The 19,508-nt window shown below is 53.3% G+C and overlaps 1 protein-coding gene across 1 annotated transcript in view; it reads left to right on the plus strand.

The window, feature by feature from the left end:
• The window catches only part of IGSF21 (immunoglobin superfamily member 21), a 270,231-nt gene that overhangs the window by 165,284 nt on the left and 85,439 nt on the right, over positions 1 to 19,508 (plus strand). The window contains exon 3 of the mRNA XM_039474557.2: positions 16,182 to 16,303. Coding sequence (XP_039330491.1) covers positions 16,182 to 16,303 — 122 coding nt within the window. The remainder of the gene's footprint in view (positions 1 to 16,181; positions 16,304 to 19,508) is intronic.

Genomic DNA, 19,508 nt, shown 5'->3' on the forward strand with positions numbered 1-19,508 from the left:
AACAAAAAAGGAATTGGCTTCCTAAATTGTGCGGCCAGTGCAGAATGAAAACAGGGGCCTCTTCTTCAACACTGATTACAAATGTCAAATTTCAGCAGCAAAGCCTTAGACCGACTGCAGAGCCCTCGTAAGCACGGCCCTTGTGCAGCTCTTGCAGGCTCTGGCCGAGTTACAAGCTGCACTCCTGCTCTTACCTGGAAAACTGCAATGGGAGTAGATCTGGGAGGCAGTCTTGACCCAGGGATCTAAGCCGGGGCTTGGCGTCTCCAACCTTCAAACCAACCCTCCAGAAGGACCAGCCTCGGACCAACTCCCCAAGCCATCTCCCCAGGGGGATAAAGAACTGGCCTTCCCAGCTCAGCTCCGCCATCCTGTTCATGGAGCTCGGTTGTGATGAGAAACAGAGGTGGGCCTTGCTCCCTTTCCCACCGGGAGCGTCTTGGTGATCAGACACGTGGCAGCTGTGGGAAGACACGTGGCAGTTGAATGGGACCGTCTCTCTGACGATGCTGTTCTCTCCATGCTCATCTGGGACAGTCTGATGGGGGAGCAGCGGGGAAAGAGACCTCACTTCACCCAATGATGGGACAGCAAAATGAGAACAAGGGCTCCTGGAAACCTCCTGTGCTAGATTTCCACTCAACCCCAACTCCTTAGATTCCCGGACTGAAGTCTGTGTCATCTGTCCTTCCATCCCACTGTGTGTCTTCCCTAGACCCTCCATCGACACCTCCCCATCCTTCTCTGTGCCCAAGGCTGACCCACATACGTGGCTCCCGTGGGCTTCCTTGCCTACTAGCTTCCAGCTGGGTTTGGCCAATGGCAGACACCTGCAGGAGACAGGAAGCCAGAGGGAAATGCAGCCAAGGTGTTTATTCTGCAGCTCCTCCCAGCGGGGCCCCTGGGTCCCTCCACCCAAGCTCTTGAGTGGAATTCTCCTTCGGCTGCTGCTCTCTTGGATTCAGGAAGACCTCCCACTCCCTTGCCCGCTTCCCTTTTCTCCTAAGAGTACTTCGGTCCCCACCGGCCCCTCCCCCAGTGCTGCCCCACGCCTCCTTGGACTTCCTCAGCCCTGCCCATACCTTTGTAAACCATCTCAGAATTAAGGTCTTCTCATTTACAATCTTTCCATGGAATATCTGTTTCCTGCTGGACCCTGCCTGACACAACCATCTTCCCCCCACCCAAATGGCTTCAGTCAAATAGAGGCTTGTCCACCCTTGCTGTTGCACAGGTAGGTGCCAAACAGGGCCCCTCCTTGGCACTTGGTGTCCACTGGGGTCACTGGGTAGTATTCAGTGGGCGGCTGATCCGGTGTGCAGGGCTCAAAGCAGCCTTACCCACCTGCAGGCACGGCTGGAAGGCTGGCTCAGCAAGGTCCCCCTCCTCCCCCACGTGATCTGTCTAGCACCACAGTCATGTCTTAAGCACAGCTCAGGACGTACTTGTTCCCAGAGACCTGAAGGAAAGCTTCCAGCCCCTAAGGTGTGGGCTTGGAAATTGGCACTCATCTGCCATGCCCACCAATTCCATTGGTCAAAGCAGTCTCCACAAGTGTCTAGTTTCAAAGGGAGAGATCATAGACGGACCCCCCGCATCTCTCAATGCAGGAATCGCAAAGAATGTGCGCCATCCTCCTTCATCCACCACACGTTCCTTCCTCCGATTATCATCACCTTCTTTATTGGCTGAGAGCTGGGGTCACAAACCGTGGTCTGGGGCAAAATTTATCCTGCAGATTGTGTTAATTTGATCTACACTGGGGTTTCTGTTTTTAATTAGATGACTTGGATCTGCGTAGATTCCCCGTCTCAACACTTGTCCCACCCTTCCCACTGCCTGCCAGGGGCTCACACCTTGGCTCCTGGGGCCATCACTTGGTGGTCCTGGATTAGCAGGTGCAAGGGACGAGTCAGATGGGCCACACACAAGGACACTCATACATACAGATCATCAGGACTTTTACATAACTCAGCTTTCCCAGCCCGATTTCTGGAAATAAATGCTGGTTCAACAAATGGGTAGACCTTTTCTGAAGTCTCCAAGATGGTGTTGGGGAAAGAGCCAGGGCTGAGAGACCAAGGAGCCTGTCTTTTTGTCACTGCACTTCCTGGTGGCCTTGAACAAATGTCCTGGCCTCCCTCATCTGTTGCTTCTGTGTCATGCAGGACAAAGAAAAGAGGTCACCCCTGCATTGGGCAGGACAAATGCTGGGGTCACCCCAAGATTGGGGACCAGCTCCTGCCTTTTGCCTTGGGCAGATCGCTCCATCACTCTGGCCTTGGTTGACCCCTTTGAAGATTAGGGCCATAATGTGAATTCCGTGGAGCCATTGCAAGGTTGAAATACAGTGCCAGGTACAGAGCGCTTGGTCCCGGCAGGTCCATCCTGTCCACGCCGATGCTCTGTGCCTGCATGGGCCCTTTGGAGGCCAAGCTCCTCCCCCAGCTGAGACTCATTCATCTCTGTCTAGCACAGGGGCTGACACATAGTAGGTACCCAGGGAATCCTTGTCGCATTGAACTGCCCCTTTGTAAAACAAAGCAGTAGCAAGAGAAATAAAAACATGTGACCTTTTTTAAAAAAATGAGAACATGTGCAGGAATGTTCTTAGCTGCATGAGGCACAGCAGAGGCAAACTGGAAACTGTCCAGGTGCTTTTTAACAAGAGAACAGCTGAACAAATGTGGCGGCTCCTTGCCATGGAATACTACTCAGTGAGTAAAAGGAATAAACCGTGGTACACACGCAGCAGGGGTGGATCTCAAGAGTATGATGCTGGGAGAAAAGAGCCTTCACTGGAAACGATGTACCATATAATTCGCTTCTATGAAATTCTAGAACAGGATACAAGCTGAGAAACAGATCAGAATAATGCGTGTCTCTAGGGTTACCCTGAGTAGTACACTTGAGATCTGTGTGATTCATTGCATGTAATTTTGACCTCATAAGAAAAGAAATCGTAAATAAACATTGAACTCTAATTAGAAGTTTAGGAGCAAAGTGTCTGGGGATCTGTAGCTCACTTTGGAAGGCATCAAATAAATAAGGCTGTGTGGCTACATGGAGAGGGATGGATGGAAGATGGGCGGATGTGATGAAGCAAACGTGGTTGCTTTTATTTATTTATTCTTATTTTATTGATTTTTTTTTTTTTTTTTTTTTTTTTTTTTTTTGGAGACGGAGTCTCACTCGTGTCACCCAGGCTGAAGTGCAGTGGTGCGATCTCAGGTCATTGCAACCTCTGCCTCCCAGTTTCAAGCCATTCTCATGCCTCAGGCTCCTGAGTAGCTGGGATTACAGGCACCCACCATCACATATGGCTAATGTTGGTATTTTTAGTAGAGATGGGGTTTCACCATGTTGGCCAGGCTGGTCTCAAACTCCTGACCTTAAGTGATCCGCCTGCCTCGGCTTCCCAAAGTGCTGGGATTACAGGCAAAGGCATTTATTTATTTATTTATTTATTTATTTATTTATTTATTTATTTTGAGACAGGGTCTTCTCTGTCACCCAGGCTGGAGTACAGTGGCGAGAACTTGGCTCATTGTAGCCTCAACTTCCTGGTTGCCTGGGCTCAGGCAATCCTCCCACCTCAGCCTCCTGAGTAGCTGGGACCACGCCTGGCTAATTTTCTGACTTTTTTTTTGTAGAGACAGGGTTTCACCAGGTTGCCCAGGCTAACCTCAAACTCCTTGGCTCAAGCAATCCACCTGCTTCGGCCTCCAAAAGTGCTGGGATTACAGGCGCGAGCCACCGTGCCCAGCGCATGGTCACATCTTAGCGGTAGAAGCCAAGTAACAGATATATGGCTGTTTGCCTTAAAGGTTTTTACACTTTTTTTGCACGTTTGGAAATGTTCATAATCAAATGTTGAGGGAAGAAAACATAAAGCTGTAGAACTAAGCTGGGGCTTGTCTCTGAGCCTCAGTATACCCACGTGTAAAATGCAGGCAACATTGCCCTGAGGGGCGTCCCTGGGATTGAATGAGCCCTGAATAAAGAGGAACCCTTGAGGAACTGGCAGGAAGCAACTTGATCCTTCTAAGTGAGCCTGGCCCTGCCTCCTCATTTGGATGTCTGCTTACGTGTGGCCTTCTGAGGCTGCCCTGCCCTGGCCACAGATCTCTTCTAGCCATCACCCTATGTCAATGTCTGCATGGCAGTTTTGTCTGGCTGGTACATCTGTTCCATATTCCTTAATTTAAGGTATCTGTCTCCTGACAGTAGAATGTGGATTTGAGGAGAAGAGGGACGTTGTCTTATTCACGGCAATATCTCTGGCACATAGTAGGGATGCAATGATGCGGTGGAAGGAAGGAAGCAATGAGCAGGGCCCGCATAAACCCTAGCGTGACCCCTCGAGTGGAGAATTCTGCCACCCAGAATGTGCCTATTGCTGCTAACGCCACCCCACAGAACAGCAGGAAGAGAACTTAGAGATCAGCCATTCCCACCCCATTTAACAGACAGGGAAGCCAAGGCCCAGAGAGGGAATGCAAACCTCCCAGCACCCACTACCAGTGAGTGGCTGAGCAGAGATGGGGCCTGGGGCTCCTGGCTCCCAGCTCAGTATTATTCCTCTCCAACTGGCTGCTGGGGCTGATGGTCAGTGCTGATTCCCAGGAAGAGCTGGCAGATGGACAGACAGGCTTCACTGGGCTGGGCTGCCCTGGTGCCATGTGTTAATTACAGCAGACAGGATATGCCAGCCTAGCAATGTTTGCCGGTGCACCCGCCCCTCGTTTAGCAGGTGGGCAGGCTGGCGCAGGCCGCTGATCTGCCACGGGTGTGCCGGCCACTGATCATGCTGACACAGGCCCAATTGTGCACAGGCCCTGCTGAGTGGGGTGGGCCGGGCAGACTGGCACAGCGAGGTCCCTCCCTGAGGCCTGGCAGCCCCTTCTGACTGCATTGGTCAGCCAGACTGGTACAAGCTGGGCATCTGCCCCGTAATGAGCCCTTGCTGGACGCAACCTGTCTACACAGGTGTGCCCAGTGACCAGCAGCCGGGAGGTGACTCGGGGACTGTGCGCCGAGCATGACCATGGGGGGACATTGTTGGGGTTGTCACAGGCAGGGGATGTGGGCTGGAGCCTTGCACACAGATACACAGATTCTGGGACCAGATAGGACTCTGCCATGGTCCCACCCCAACATCTGTCCTGTTGACTGGTAGGATCTAAAAATCCAGTTTGCAGCTCTGAAGGAGGGCCTGGAAAGGTGACCTCTTCTCTCCAACCCACATGCCTCTTCCTAACTGCCACCAGATCTACTGTTGACACAGCAACCAGCGGGATTTTTCTGATACCAATGGAGTTGGTCACTCTCCCGTCTGAAGCCTTCAGTGGCTCCCCATTTCCTCCAATAAAATAATGGCGATAATAATATGCGCTACTATCGTCAGCATTTTACAGCTGACAGCACTCAGCGATAGCATGTGTCCTGTGTGAAAGACACCTTCTAGGCACTTTACAGGGAAGAACCTGATTCATCCTCCACCCTAGAAGGTGGTGCTCCTGCCATGCTCGTTTTATAGATGAGGAGACTGAGAGAGGGAGATATGAGATCTCAAATTGGCTTGAACCTAGAGGTCTGGCTCCAGAGCCTAACCACTACGAAACCCGGACTCCACGCGTGTGAGGCACGACCCTCCCACACCAGGCCCTTCCACCTAGCGCCCCAGAACTTATTCTGAACGCCCCTCACTCTGCGCCCAAGCGTTGCCTTCTTGTTGATGCCTGGGGTCCCCCTATGCTTTCCTCCCGTCTGCCCCACAGGCTCTGTTTCATCTTCCAAGACATGGCTCAGGGTCCCCTTCTGGGCAGGGCCTGCCCTGCGCCCTCCCTGGCAGAGCTCTCCGGCCCCCGAGCCAGTGCTGTTTCCACTCCATGTCAGGAGCCTGCTGTGGGGTGAGCACCTGCTGCCAGATTGCCTCCCCTGACCCCAATCGCCACCTCCACCATTCCGTGAACTCCCTGATGACTCCTCTGTCCACAGGCCTGGCCCCCAGGAGGTGTTTATAATGAACAAGTGAATGAATGAATGAATGAATGAATGAATGAATGAATGAACAGGTGAGTGAATGAATGAGAAGCTGAGGTCACTTGGGCTACAGGAACGCACGCTGAGGGTGAGCAGTGAAGAGTGGCTGTCATGGAGACAAGGTGGCTGAATACGTCCCTCCCGCTTCCTCCTCAGCCCACTCCTTCCAAAACCTGAGGGACGGGCTTTCACTAAACTGGGAAAGAGCCCCCTGAGCCCCTCTCTTCAGGGGTGAGCCATGTGACCCTGAACCCCGTCTCTAATGCTGGGATTTTCCAAGAGCATTCTTGTCGGGAGGCAGGGAGGAGGCCTGAGGAGCTGGACGTGACCGCCTGGTCTGGAGGCTGGACCCAAGCATTTCAGATGCCGGAGCTGTTCAACACTCGATGGCGAATCTGGGTTTTTAAGGTCTGGATTCCAAGCATCTGGATTTGGGGGTGTGGTGGAAAGAGGATGTGCTTCAGAGCCAAGAGCCTGGCTCCCAGCTCTGCTGCCTCCTCCCTCTGTGACCCTGGGCATGCCTTGGCCACATTGCCTTTGCCTTCTGTAAAGCAAGGGCCCCAAATGGGACGGTCAAGGGCACTCCTGCTCTGAATGACCTCCCAGGGCACCAAAGGCCCAGCAGTTGATGGCCCCCTGGAAAAAGTGCAAAGAGGCCCTGATGAGCAGTGGCCCTGGGGGTTCAGGACAGCATCTCCAGTTGTGGTTCCTGACCTCTGTATCCAAATGACCCGATGAAGCTTCTTAAAAATGCAGAATACAGACTACACTCAGGACTCACTGAATTTGAACCTCCAGGGCTGGCTTCTGGGGAAACTGACATTTTCAAACCCCATCCCCACTCTGGCCCAGGCGATTCTGCTGTGCACTGAAATGTGAGTGTCTGGCATCTATCTGAGGCCCTTTCTCCTTCCCCTGCTTCTTGTCTGCTAGTCCTTAAAGCATGAGGGGAGAGTGGGGTGCTGCCTGGGAGGTGGAGAAGGAGGTCTCAGAGCTCCCATGCGTGTGTCTGACAGAGTTTGGGGGGTTCGAGTGATTGGGTCATGACTGGTGGAAGCCTGTCTGGGCATGGGACATGGCAAGGGGGCAGAGTTGGCATGGCATCTCCCACCCTGGTAGTTACAACCTGACATTTGCCAGAAACTCATCCCCTTACACACACACACACACACACACACACACACACACCATTTCCTTTCCCGGATTGAAGTGAGGAGCAGGGTATATAACTGCACGTACGGCTGTGGACGCAGGCCTTGTGCACACACAACACTGTGAGTCCACAAACCTACCCGCAGCCCTGAAAATGCCTGCACGCACTCTCTTACGCTCCCTGTGAGACCTCCTGGTCTTCCCCGTGCAAACATCTAAAACTACGCATGAACATTTTCATTGTTACTTTGCCTTGCACACATACATGCAGCCTCATATGCAGCCTGGAAACACACCTGTGTGTACACTCATTCCTGCTGATGCACGCATGCACGCCCACACCGCACTGAACACAGGCTTCCTCATTCGCAGCAGGCTCACCCGCTGGGGCCCCGGCTCACACCCGTGGCACATACCTCCTCACACCTGCAGGATCACCTGCCCACGTGTGGGCTGCAGGGCCCACAGAGGCCATAGCCGCCCTCCTCCCTGCCACTCTCCCCGCAGCCCCCAGGCCCGTCCCTGAGCTGCTGTCTGCCATCACACGGTAACCAGATGAGACAGGCAATTTATGACACCAGCTGTCTCTGTCAAAACCGGATCTCCCACACACACCAGGGGAAGCCAATTACCTCGATCCCAGCCCTGCCAGAAACCGGAGCCCACAAGGGAGAGAAGGGGCTGCCCAGAAAGATGGGTGGCACCTGACGTGGGGATTTTCTGCCTCTTCTTGTCCTTGGGAATCTGGTATCCTCTTCCCCCCAGGCCCCCTGGGGGAGGGCAGAGCCTCCCCGACCCTCTCTGTGGCTGGTTCTCTGGCCCGGCTCCCAGGCCTAGGAACTGCCAGAGCAGTTTCAGGGTGGAGAACAGGTGGGCAGGGAGGTTTAGGGGAAGAGTGGTCCAGGGTCGTTATGGCAACAAGAAAGCCGAGAACCCCGTGCCCCTCCCCCGACGCAGCAGGAGCCAGGCGGCTGCTTCACTCTCCTCCTCCAGTCCCCTCACCTCCTCCCACGGCACCCCTGCCTGGGTTCCCTCTCCCTAGAATACCTCCTCCCTTTCTTGCCAGCCTGCCCAAAACTAAATCCAACTCTACTTCCTGAGCCACTCGCTGTCTGGACTTTGGAATCAGACCCAGGTTCAAAGCTCTCCGCTTCACCACCTCCTAACTGGGAATCAGGGCAAATGGCATCCCTTCTCTGGCCATGGATTTTGCATCTAAAAAAAAAAAAAAAAAAAAAAAAAAAAAAAAAAAACAAAACAAAAAAAAAACCCCACAGATGTTCATTTCTATTAAAAAATGTTGAACAAGAGTCTTCTAAGTACGAGAGTCTGTTCTATAATCGGAGATGCAACATTAAACAAAACGAAGTCCCATCCCGGGCGTCAGGCTCCATTGGAGGAGTCGGAAAGCACGCGTTCCAGAAATTTAGGAGAGATGAGTAAGTTTCCTCACTGTCTGCAACTGCTTTGTTTACAGCCATGCTCCCAGCACAAAGCACAGCTCCTGCAAGGACGTCAAGAATAGACAGACTCACAAATGCAGCAGTGGGCTCGAGTTGTAGCCTGGGGTTGACTTGACCTAGCACCATCTTTGCGCCCAGCCTTGGAGGGAGCTTTCTAGGCACAATTTCTGAGTGGCTAGGATAGCGGCCGATCCGCTTAAGTGAACAGGGAGTCTGTTCCTTCCTTCACTGACTCATGGGTTCGTTCCACAAATGCACATTGAGCATGTACTCCGTGCCAGTCCCCTAGGCACCTGGGGTCAAGTAAGATGGGCAAGGGACTCCCACATGACAGCTGCATGGCAGAGGTTTCTAGATTTGCTCATCACCTCCCAGCGTCTAGAAGCTGAGCCGTAAATTCACACTAACAGCAGTGTCCACTTGTCTTTGCATTTCACAAGAGGCTCTTACATATGTTTGTTTCTTTTAGTATTTCTTACACTCCTGGGGCATGAGTTTGATTAATATCCCTCACTTTACAGATGAGGAAACTGAGGCCCAGAGATAATCAGTGACTCGCCTGAGATCCCAGAGCCAGGGAGTGAAGCACCCACCGTAGTACGGACTCTCTTTCTGGCCCACATTCATCTCTTGCATTATCTAATTTAATGCCCTTTTCCCCCCAACTACCGTGAAAGGCAGGTACTGCCTTAGGCTGTTTACAGCCAGGGAGCACCTCTGGCCTGAGCTGGCATTTGAACCTGTGCTGGGCTGACACAAGATCCCAGGCACCACCAGCTCCTCTATATCTAATCAGTTCGTTAAAACCCTCCTTGCAAACACTCTCCCTCTTGCTGGACACAGAGACCTCAGCTGCTCCATTTCCAGGAGAGCAAATTCCTTCCCAGCTGGAGTGGAGTTGGGATAATGCAGGCAGGCAATTTAAACAGCTCCGGCAAAATACACCAGCAGTTTTCACTCTGCCACTATTACACTTTCCAGCCGCGGCGGGATTGGCCCGTAAGTGGGATATCAAGTTTATTACAGCTATTTCCAACCTGTAATTGGTTTTGTGGAACACAAGGAGAAGGAGGTTGGGTAGGTAGGGGAGGTGATATTCTCCCCCTTTCTTTTTCTTTTTTTTGTTTTTTTTTCTTTTTTGGATGACGGCACTCAGGGACATCGGTGAGGCAGCGGAAGTTGGAGACTTATTTATTTTTCAAATTGAAGAGCCAGGCTGGCTGGCGGACTCTCACACTGCTGTCTGGACAAAGTCCACCGGCCACACTTTGATGACTCTGCTTGAAAAGCAACCTGCCCTGGCTGCAGCCAGATTTGCTGGTTGAGGTCAGGGGGCAGCAGGGACCCAGAGATGGGGTCTGGCAGCTCTAGGACATGAGAAACTGTGGACTGTAGGGCTGGCTCTTCCAGAATCGGAATACTGTGGGCATTCAGGGTAGCAAAGAGTCTTCGGGTGCCTCATGGAACATTTAGGGAAACTGAGTCTCAGAGAAAGGAACAATGCAGAGACAACCTTTGGGACTTAGAACCCAAGAGCTCTCTGGCTCTCAGAAACTTCTACACCATGTAGCTGGTCATTTGGGGAATTCCTGCCTGAGATGCTCTCAGGATGGGGAAGAGCCGATTCTTAAGAGCCCATGTTAGGGTCTGCCGCCATCGTCACAGTCCACGCACCCTGACCAACCTCCCTATTTTGGACTTAAGTAAAAATATATAATAGCTAATGAGGCGGAGCACTTTCTGTTACGATGACATGAGCTGATGTTTGCAAGCAGTATCTGGCACAGAGTACGCACTAATGCATGCTGGCTCTCATTTCCATCACGTCCCTGTGACCGCATGCCAAGCAATCCCCTGGGCTCTCTGTGTGCTTACTCTTATGCACTGAATTCTCACACATGTGCTTTACGGGGAGGTGTGATCCTTCTCATTTTGCAGATGAGGAAACAGAGGCACACAGAACTCTCCCACATCACCCAGAAATAAACTGAGGGGCAGAGCTGGGATCTGAATCCAGAGCTGCGATCTGAATCCAGAGCTGCGTGACCCCAAAAGCCTCTGCACATTTCCCATCCCCCCAAACTCAAAGCAGGTCTTCTGCTCCCTTCTTTTGGACTAATCCATGCTGAGGGGTCAGTTCCGTTACGCTTACAAATATCACACCTGTGTGACCTTGGACAGTTCACTTGTCTCTTTCTTGGCTGTGATTCCCACATCTGCAAATGGGGGTGATGACACACGTCTCTTGCTACAGTTCACTTATTCAACAACCCTTCGTATGCCAGTCACTGTGCTAGGCTCTGGGACACCTGGCTCCTGGAGCTTACAGTCCTGAGATTCCAAGGAACAATGGAAGTGAGGCTGGGGGACACTCAGCCTGTGTGGGCGCTGCTGAGGATGCGGATTCTTTTGCCTAACTACATGCACAGCTTCTTGTCTGGTCTAGGTGTGCCCTTTGCGGGGTTAGGGTGTTTCCCTGAACAGAATATCATAAATGCTGGGAGCTTTAAGAAACAGAAACCCTGATGGTTCGTTTTGCAGCCTTACGTCAGGGATGGCCTGAGGCCACTGTCCCACCTGGGCCAGGCTGCTCCTAGCAGGGAGTCCCAGACAGTTCTGGGTCCAGGCTCAGCAGCCTGTCCTGGGGCCAGTCTGCGTCACAGAGCAGCAAGAGCATTTTCCCTTTCCTTCATGGTATTCCCAGTGCCTGGCACATGGTAAGGTCTCAACTAATTCATTCATTCACTCATGGATTCATTCAGCAAATACTTATCGAGCGAGTGCCGTGTGCCAAACTCTGGAAGCAGAGCAATGAACGGGACCGATAAAGACCCCATCCTCAGAGAGCTTATGTTCTAGGAGTAGCTCATATTCAAGGGCCTGTTTATTTGTTCAACAAAAGTCTGTTGAATATGAGTGAGTGAAATCATTCATTTCAGAAGTGCCTCTCACTCTGGGGCTGGGCAAACCCACACGTCCGCAGGGCTTGGCTCACCTTGTTTGCCCCATCGGCTCTGTGGTTGTTGGTCTTCCCTGGCCTGGTGGTCCCTGCCACGGGCACCATGGGAGCCTCTCAGAGCCCATGAGACCTGCCTGCCTTCGGGTACTCGCTCAGAGCACCCCCGCGCTCTGTTTTGGGGCTCCTTCGATGACTAATAGCAAGTTCTCGGTCCCTGCTCTCTGCCTCCCACTCCTTATAGACACAACTCTGCCTCTGGTGTCTCCCATCTGCTCCTTCTCTGGATGTGGGCTCTCTTCTTTCATTTACTGAATTCCGCATCCTCTGGCATTTTAGCGAGAGATGGTTTGCTCTTCAGCCCCATAGACAGAAAGAGCCCTGAAGGGTGGGGAGGGACACAGAACAAGAGGTGGTCCAGAAAAGCATGAATGCTTTTGAAAATAGCCCGTGAGTGAGCACTTCCCACTCACCAGGGAGTCTACAAGGCTCATGTGATCCTCACAAGGAGGGACGTTGTGTTATCCCCATTTCACAGATGAGGAAGCAGAGACTGGGGGAGGTGAAATGACTTCTTCAAGAGCACAAAGTTAGGAACCGAAATCAGACATTCAACTGGGGATCCAGATGAGCCTTGCTTCATGCTCCAAAAGCTCCCATAGGCAGAAAGAGCCAGCCTAGGACCAAGCACTCCCTCCAAAGGGGTTACGTCCTCCAGGAAGCCTTCCATGATCACCCCTCCCTCCAAGGGGATTCTTGGCTTCTTCAGAAGCGTCAGAACATCATTGGGGATAACACTTGGCAAACACCTGTTGCTGCCATAGCCATCATCTCACTGACTCTGGAACCTCAGCTAATTGTGGACTGCGTGCCTCTTGTGAATAAGGTTGTCATGGCTGCGACCGTGCCTGAAATCTATTTCCTTCTCTGCTGTGAGGCTGCAACTGCCCCTGTATGTCTCAGGGGTGGAGAAATGTTTCTAGAATGAAAGGGAAGGCGTCTTCCAGCACACACACCACACCTTCTGTCCAAGGCCCGCACTAATCCCCAACTCGCACTTGGCCTCTTTCTAGCACCCTTTAACCACCAGGAACCTCAGAATAACATCCTTGCAAATAGCCGCTCGCCCACTGGCCCGGGACCTGAGTGTGTCTGAGTCTCCCATTTCCTTTACCTTCCAGGAGGCTGAGAAAGGAGGGAGTGTGAACCACAGTGAGCTGGGCCGGCGGGGTGAGGCCTGCCCTCCAGTTCCCTCACCCTGCAGCTGAGATAAGCACCTGCCTCGGGCTGCCTGAAGCAGGTTTCCTAGAAGCAGTTATTCACTCCTCCGGCTGACAGTGAAGCCCCGGACACAGCCCCAGAGAAACTGATGTAAATAAAACCAAAGGAAAACTAGGCTCGTCCTTGAAACTCCCCTGTCCCTTGGCCTGAAACAGCGATTTACGACTCGGATAATTCTTCTGTGCTTTATCTGGGGTGTGTGGGTACGTGTGTGGACGTGTGGGGTGCGGGTGTATTTTCCTAGTAATAAAACCCTCAGTCTCGGAGAATAAATTTGAGGAGACAGTTTTACTGACAGATTTTTTTCTCCTTTGTGTAATAAAAAAATGGAGTGAAATTTGAGATTGGGACGATAAGAGGGCTGCAGCTCTTTAGGAGGAGATAAAAAAGCAGGCCGTGAAAGGAGGCGAGGAGAGGGGCTGCTGGTTACGCAGGCAGGACGCTCTCCGCCTCACACCTCCGCTGGGCTTCTGACATCCTCTCTCTTAACGAGCCTGGCCACCGCCACCGGGGGCGGAAGGGGACCTTGAGAGGCATTCGGTTCACCCACAGCCTCTTCCAGCCTGGTGGGATCGGACGTGAACTCTGGTCCAGAAGCCAGAGACTTCTCAAGAACCTAGTGTGGGGCCTCAGCTGAATCTTTTTGCCTCTCCAAGCCTCAGTTTCTTTACCTGCAAAATGGGAACACTCTCGTCTATTCGGCTCTGTTCCCAGGGACCTGGTACGGCCACACAATGTGATGGGTTTAAAGCTGGGTTTCTCCATCTGGGCGCTGTTGACATTTGGGGGCCAGATAATTCTTGGGAGGGGGGAAGGGGGCTGTCCGCCTGGACATCGTGAAATGGTCAACAGCTTCCTGGCCTCTATCGGCTGGATGCCAATACCAAATCACACCCTTTCTCTCCAATCGTGAGAACCAAAAATGGCTCCTGAGCTTGCTATATGTCCCCTGGTGGGTAGGGTGAGCAAAATCACCCCCCAAGTGAAGGCCCTGCTTGAAAGGTACTTTGGTAGTTCTAAAACGCCAAATGAGGCCAGGCACGTCAGCTCATGCCTGTAATCTCAGGACTTTGGAAGGCCGAGGCAGGTGCATTACGAGGTCAAGAGTTCAAGACCAGCCTGGCCAAGATGGCAAAACCCTGTCTCTACGAAAAGTACAAAAATTAGCTGGGCATGGTGGCACGTGCCTGTGATCCCAGCTACTCGGGAGGCTGAGGCAGGAGAATCACTTGAATCTGGGCAGCTGAGGTTGCAGTGAGCTGAGACTGTGCCACTGCACTCCAGCCTGGGCCACAGAGTGAGAATCCATCTCAAAGAAAAACAGTCAAATGAGTGAGGCGGGGAGGGGAAGGGGATGCACGGAGAATGGGGAGCCCCTGGAGTGTCTTGGCCTCCACCCCAGGCTGGGAGATTGGGAGATGGGGAGATGGATGCTCTGAGCCCAAGTGCAACCAAGCCTCTTCACCCCATGCCAAGCTGGACACAGCTCAGGGACATTTTTCTAGGTGAGGACAGTGGGCGCAGCGTCAAGCTGTGGTGGTTTAGAGGTGGGCATCTTTCCTAGGGCAAGTGCCAGTGTGGATTCCAACAGGAGTGGAGACTCCTCCGGTCCCTTCTCCTCATCTTCCTCCACTCTCATCATCCCATTTTGGAAGCTGGGTCTGTGCTGCGGCCGTGGCCAGGTGACCGGGGGCGGTCCTCCGTCTTCCCTCTGCACACGGTCAGAAAGCGCCAAGCCGTCAGAGGGGAAGCAAGTGACACTCCTGCATGTCACTAAGTCCGGAGGAGAGACAGGAGAGGTGTGGGCTGACGGAGGGATAAGGAGAGGCCTTGCCCTGGGAAGCCTCCCTCACCGCCGCTTCCTCTCAGGGTCCCAGAGCCTGCGAAAGCCTTCTCATGACTCTCACCGTCCCCCTCCTGACAGAGGCCAACTTACTCTTTAAGAAGCTTAAGGTCTATGGAAAGCGATCAATACGGATGAAGCCTGTGTCAGGCACACAGCTGGTGCTCAAACAACGCTGGCCAGATGCATGGATTCTTCCCTTAAACCAGTAGCAACACCACCTAGGTCAGAGAGATGTGGTCCAAGTCAGCTCAGGTACACACGTGCCCAGAGGAGCCCAGCTGCGTCCAGGGTCAGTGCTCCCAGGCAGGGGACAGGGGGACAGGGGGACAGACCCACGCTCCAACTCCAATCCTCACCTTTTTGCCTGGGAACTCCACTTTCGGCATCCCCCCTACCTCAGCCCCTCGGAGACACCTGTCCCTAGCCACCACTCTCCCAGCCCCCTCTCCCCGCTGCCGCCACCACACAGAGCCGCAGGGAGTTAATTTCACTTCTCCAGGCCCAGGCATGAGGCCTCCCCACCGCAGGCGGTTAGCGCGGAGCCCAGCTGAGCTGCGAGAGGCTGCAAGCTCCCAGTCTATAATAGAGTTGCTGAGACAAGCGGAAAACTGCAGCCGAGTAAACAGATAAATAATTGAAACAGTGACAACACATACCTCGCTGCTTTGTGGAGTAACACTTTCATTAGCTGGAGGCAGCCAGATGCGGGGAGCACGGGACGCTTGGGTTTGCTTTCCGCCGGCTGCGAACAGTGGGACGGGCCGGCAGCCTCGGTCCTGCAGCGCTGACTTCATCGCCACCTCCCTGCCTTCTCCCACTTCAGCATTCTTAGGTGAATCGGGGACTTCACCTCCTTTCTCCTGGCCCATTCCCAGAGGAGGGCAAGCGCCCCACTCTGTCCCCTTCGGCATCGCCCGTGCCAGGACGTTGGGTTCCTGGCCTCCTCCCGCGCTCCCCGCCTCTAGTGTTGCCCCTTTCAATTCAGTCTATAGCCGGAGGAACTTGTAAATGGAATCTGAACATGGCCCTGGGGACCATCGCCTTCAGGGGAAGCTGAGCTCCTTTGCCCTGGACACCCTCCGTGTTCTGGCCCACATTTTCCCTCACGGCCTCTGCTCATCCCGCTTCCTTCCTGCTCCAGGTGCTGTGAAGTCAGCAAGCTTCCCCTGAGCACACACTTCTCTTTTCTGCCACAGGGCTTTTGCTGTTCCCTCTGCCTGGAGAACTCCCACCTGTTGCCAGGCTGGCTCCTACTCTTACTTCAGGAGGCAACCTAAACATCACTGCCTCCAAGGAGCCCTCTGGGATTGCCTTATTCCCCGGATGGGAGCTGTCCTTCTTCGGGGCTTCTTGCCTGCATCTTCCCAGTGTCCTGGGGAAAGGGGTGGCCAGGGCTGGCTGAGCGCTCACGTGTGGCTGCCTCTGTGCTCTGTGGCAGGTGACGGATGGCGGCACCATCAAGCAGAAGATCTTCACCTTCGACGCCATGTTCTCCACCAACTACTCACACATGGAGAACTACCGCAAGCGGGAGGACCTAGTGTACCAGTCCACTGTGAGGTGAGGGCCGGGGCGGGGGTGGCGGGGGGAGGGAGGGGGATGGGGAGGGGCGGAGGGCAGGTCTCCAGTCCTTTCACTGCGATCCCTCGGCGCCCTTGGGCTTGGAAGGCAGCACGGAGGGCTCCGCTTGTGGGGTTGGAATCCATGCCCTGGCGGGAAGCGGCAGGAGACGGGCGGGCCACAGCTCTTCGGCCTGGCCTCCTCTGCCTGCTCCTCCAACAGTCCTGGAAGGTGGGTTTTCCAAACCCCATTTATTTCCAGGTGAGATACTGAGGCCCATAGAGGGTGAGCCACGGGCCTAAAGTCACGCAGGGGGCAGTGACAGCGCGGGGTGGGGAGCCAGCTCTTCGTGGCGTGGAAGCCCGAACACCACGGTATACTGTTTCTTATGGAATCCTAGGCCGTGAGGGCCCCGAGCTTAAGAACAACCCCAAGCAACAGGACTCCCAGGTCAGAAGCAGCAGGGTGGGGAGGAGCAGGGCTCAAGCCGGAGATGCGTGATTTTCTCACCCCATCCCTGTTTCCCAGGAGGTGGGCAGCAGCATCAGGCTGACCACATGGCCTTCTAGACCCTGCCGTTTTCTGTGTGTGTGGCTCCATCCCCTTCCCACAAACTCCCGGCAAGACCCTAGCCCTGTTTTATTCCTTTGACCCTTAACACACGCTGGTCCCTCTTCTCAAAGGACCTTTCTCCCTTCGGCCCTCTGGTAGACTCCTCGTCAGCCTTCAGAACCCCACTCAAGCAAGTCCACCCGTGGGACCACTCACCTTAGCTGAACAGATCCCCCAAAGCTGGTCGGCTGGAACTGCCCCAGTACCCACCCCTCCTCAGAGGGAGTCTCACTGCATTCATGAAGAATGCAGATTTGCACACACACACACACACTTCCACGCCACACTGCCAAACGCTTTGATAGGTGCCCAGCTTGAAAGCAGTGGTCTGCTCCAAAGCTGGAGGGGGACTTCGCTGCATCGCGCACCCTGTGGGGACTGCCGCCGGCAAGCCCGCATGCCATGCGCTGCAGCACCGTGCCATGTGGACGTCCCAGCTAGCCTGGTACTGGGCTGGCTTTAAGCTCTGAGCTTGCAGGAGGGGGAGGCCCCGCGCTCCAGCATGGGCTGTGGGTCTCCCAGTGACCATGAGCTTCAGAAGGACAAGGCACGTGCTCTTCCTTCACCCTTTGCATCCTCAGCTCTCAGTCCAGGGCTTGGCATGCGTGAGTGCACAACAAAATTTGCAAAATGAGTGGACAGCCCAGGCTACACTCCTCGGCTGTTCAGGCCTGTTTTCTGTTGGGTAAAATTAGAAAATGGGACAAGAAGATTGTAACGGGTGAGTCCAGCCGGCACAGAGAATCTGGCCCGGGCTTCCTCCTCCACATGCTTTCGTGAGAATGAGAAGGTGGTGTGCCCGGTGGGGGCCTTGCTGGGTCTTCCTGCTCTCTGGGTTCTGTGCCAGGACCCTGCTGAGAGTGTGGACGTGAAGGTGTGTGAAGAGGTGTGTGAACAGCAGCACAGACGCCTTCATCCATCTCCTTACGATTTCTTCTGCACCTGCTTCCAAAAAGAAATGATAGTGCCTTAAAATATTAAGGCACACCTAAAACAAGCCAGCTACAATCAAGATGAAACAGGAGATAAAAACTCATTTGGGAGAAAATAGCTATTCTGGAAACCACAGATGGTTTTGTAGTAAGTGAACTCCCAAATCATCTCCAAGATTCCCAGAAACCTAATGCCACTCAGCCCACCCCTGCCAATCACTGTGTCTCTGAGAATCCCTGTCCCATCAAGCCACCTACTGCCACAGGCATGGCCTCTAGGACTCCTTGGTTCTGATTTCTAAGCTAAAAAAGAAACGCAGGGCCCACCTAGAACATCCTTGAGCCCCACCCTCTGCTGCTCCCTGTAGTCTCCAGGGCAAACCCTGCTGCCAGAAGACCCAGATGCAAATCCCAGGTCATTCTGCCTACCAAATGACCTCTCTTTGCTTCAGGTTTCGCGCCTGGAAAGCAGGCTTGACGTGATTGGCTTTGTACAGTTGTACTGGCCCGAGCATAGAAAGTCAACACCAAGACAAAAGTATGCCAAATTACAGGGTCTTAATTGCCAGAGGCCACGGAGGACTCGTGTCTCTCCAACCCGTGGCCCCAAAAGGAGGGTGTCAAGACCCTTTATACCCATAAAAATCACCTTGGGAGTGAGGGTGAGGGGTGGGGGTGGCGGTGAGAGGCTTCAGACGTTCCAAGGGCTAGTGGATTCTGTAAATCACCTTCCGGGCGGAGATGAGGGTGAGAGGCTCCAGACATTCCAGTGGATTCCTGGGCGAAGATAGGGTGAGGGGCTCCGGACATTCTGAGGGCCAGGGGACTTTTTGACATTCTGATTGTTACTTAAGTGGTTCACAAAAGTCAAGATTAGCATTTGTTTACACATTACCTGGCTAGGGTGGCGATTATAGTCCTTAATTACTTATTCACATTTGGGTTATAGAGAGCAGTTTCAACAGAAAGCCGCGGTATGCAGTTTTATGGGGCTTTTTACCACGTCACACAGTTGCTGTGGAATTTCAGTGGAATTTAGGTCCAACAGCCTGAGTTCAAATCCTGCCTCTTCCAGCTCCTGGCATTAGTGAAATCTGGGGCTGGTAACCCCACAATTGAGTTTCCTGACGTCCAAAGGAACAGGGCAGCATTTAGAGGCTGGCCAGCCTTGGGAGGAGCAGGCATGTGCGTTCAAGTGAAGAGCTAGTGTCCCGTCTCCAGGTGGTACATGTTTGCTGCCATTGCCTAGAACAGCCCCTCTTTCTCTCACCGTAAAACAAACTAAAAAAAACTCACCTTTTTACAAATCTCATAAAGCCTCCTTTTACGCACTCTTTCTGTTTTGATCTGCACAAACAACCCCATGAATGCAGACAGGTATCACTATGATTATTATTATTAGAGACGGAGTTTCGCTCTTGTTGCCCAGGCTGGAGTGCAGTAGTGCGGTCTTGGCTCACCGCAACCTCCACCTCCCAGATTCAAGCGATTCACCTGCCTCAGCCTCCCGAGTAACTGGGATTACATGGACGTACCACACCCGGCTAATTTTTTGTATTTTTAGTAGAGACAGGGTTTCTCCATGTTGGTCAGGCTGGTTTCAAACTTCTAACCTCAGGTGATCTGCCTGCCTTGGCCTCCCAAAGTGCTGGGATTACAGG

Source organism: Saimiri boliviensis, chromosome 11, assembly GCF_048565385.1.
Source record: "Saimiri boliviensis isolate mSaiBol1 chromosome 11, mSaiBol1.pri, whole genome shotgun sequence".
Taxonomy (NCBI): Eukaryota; Metazoa; Chordata; class Mammalia; order Primates; family Cebidae; genus Saimiri; species Saimiri boliviensis.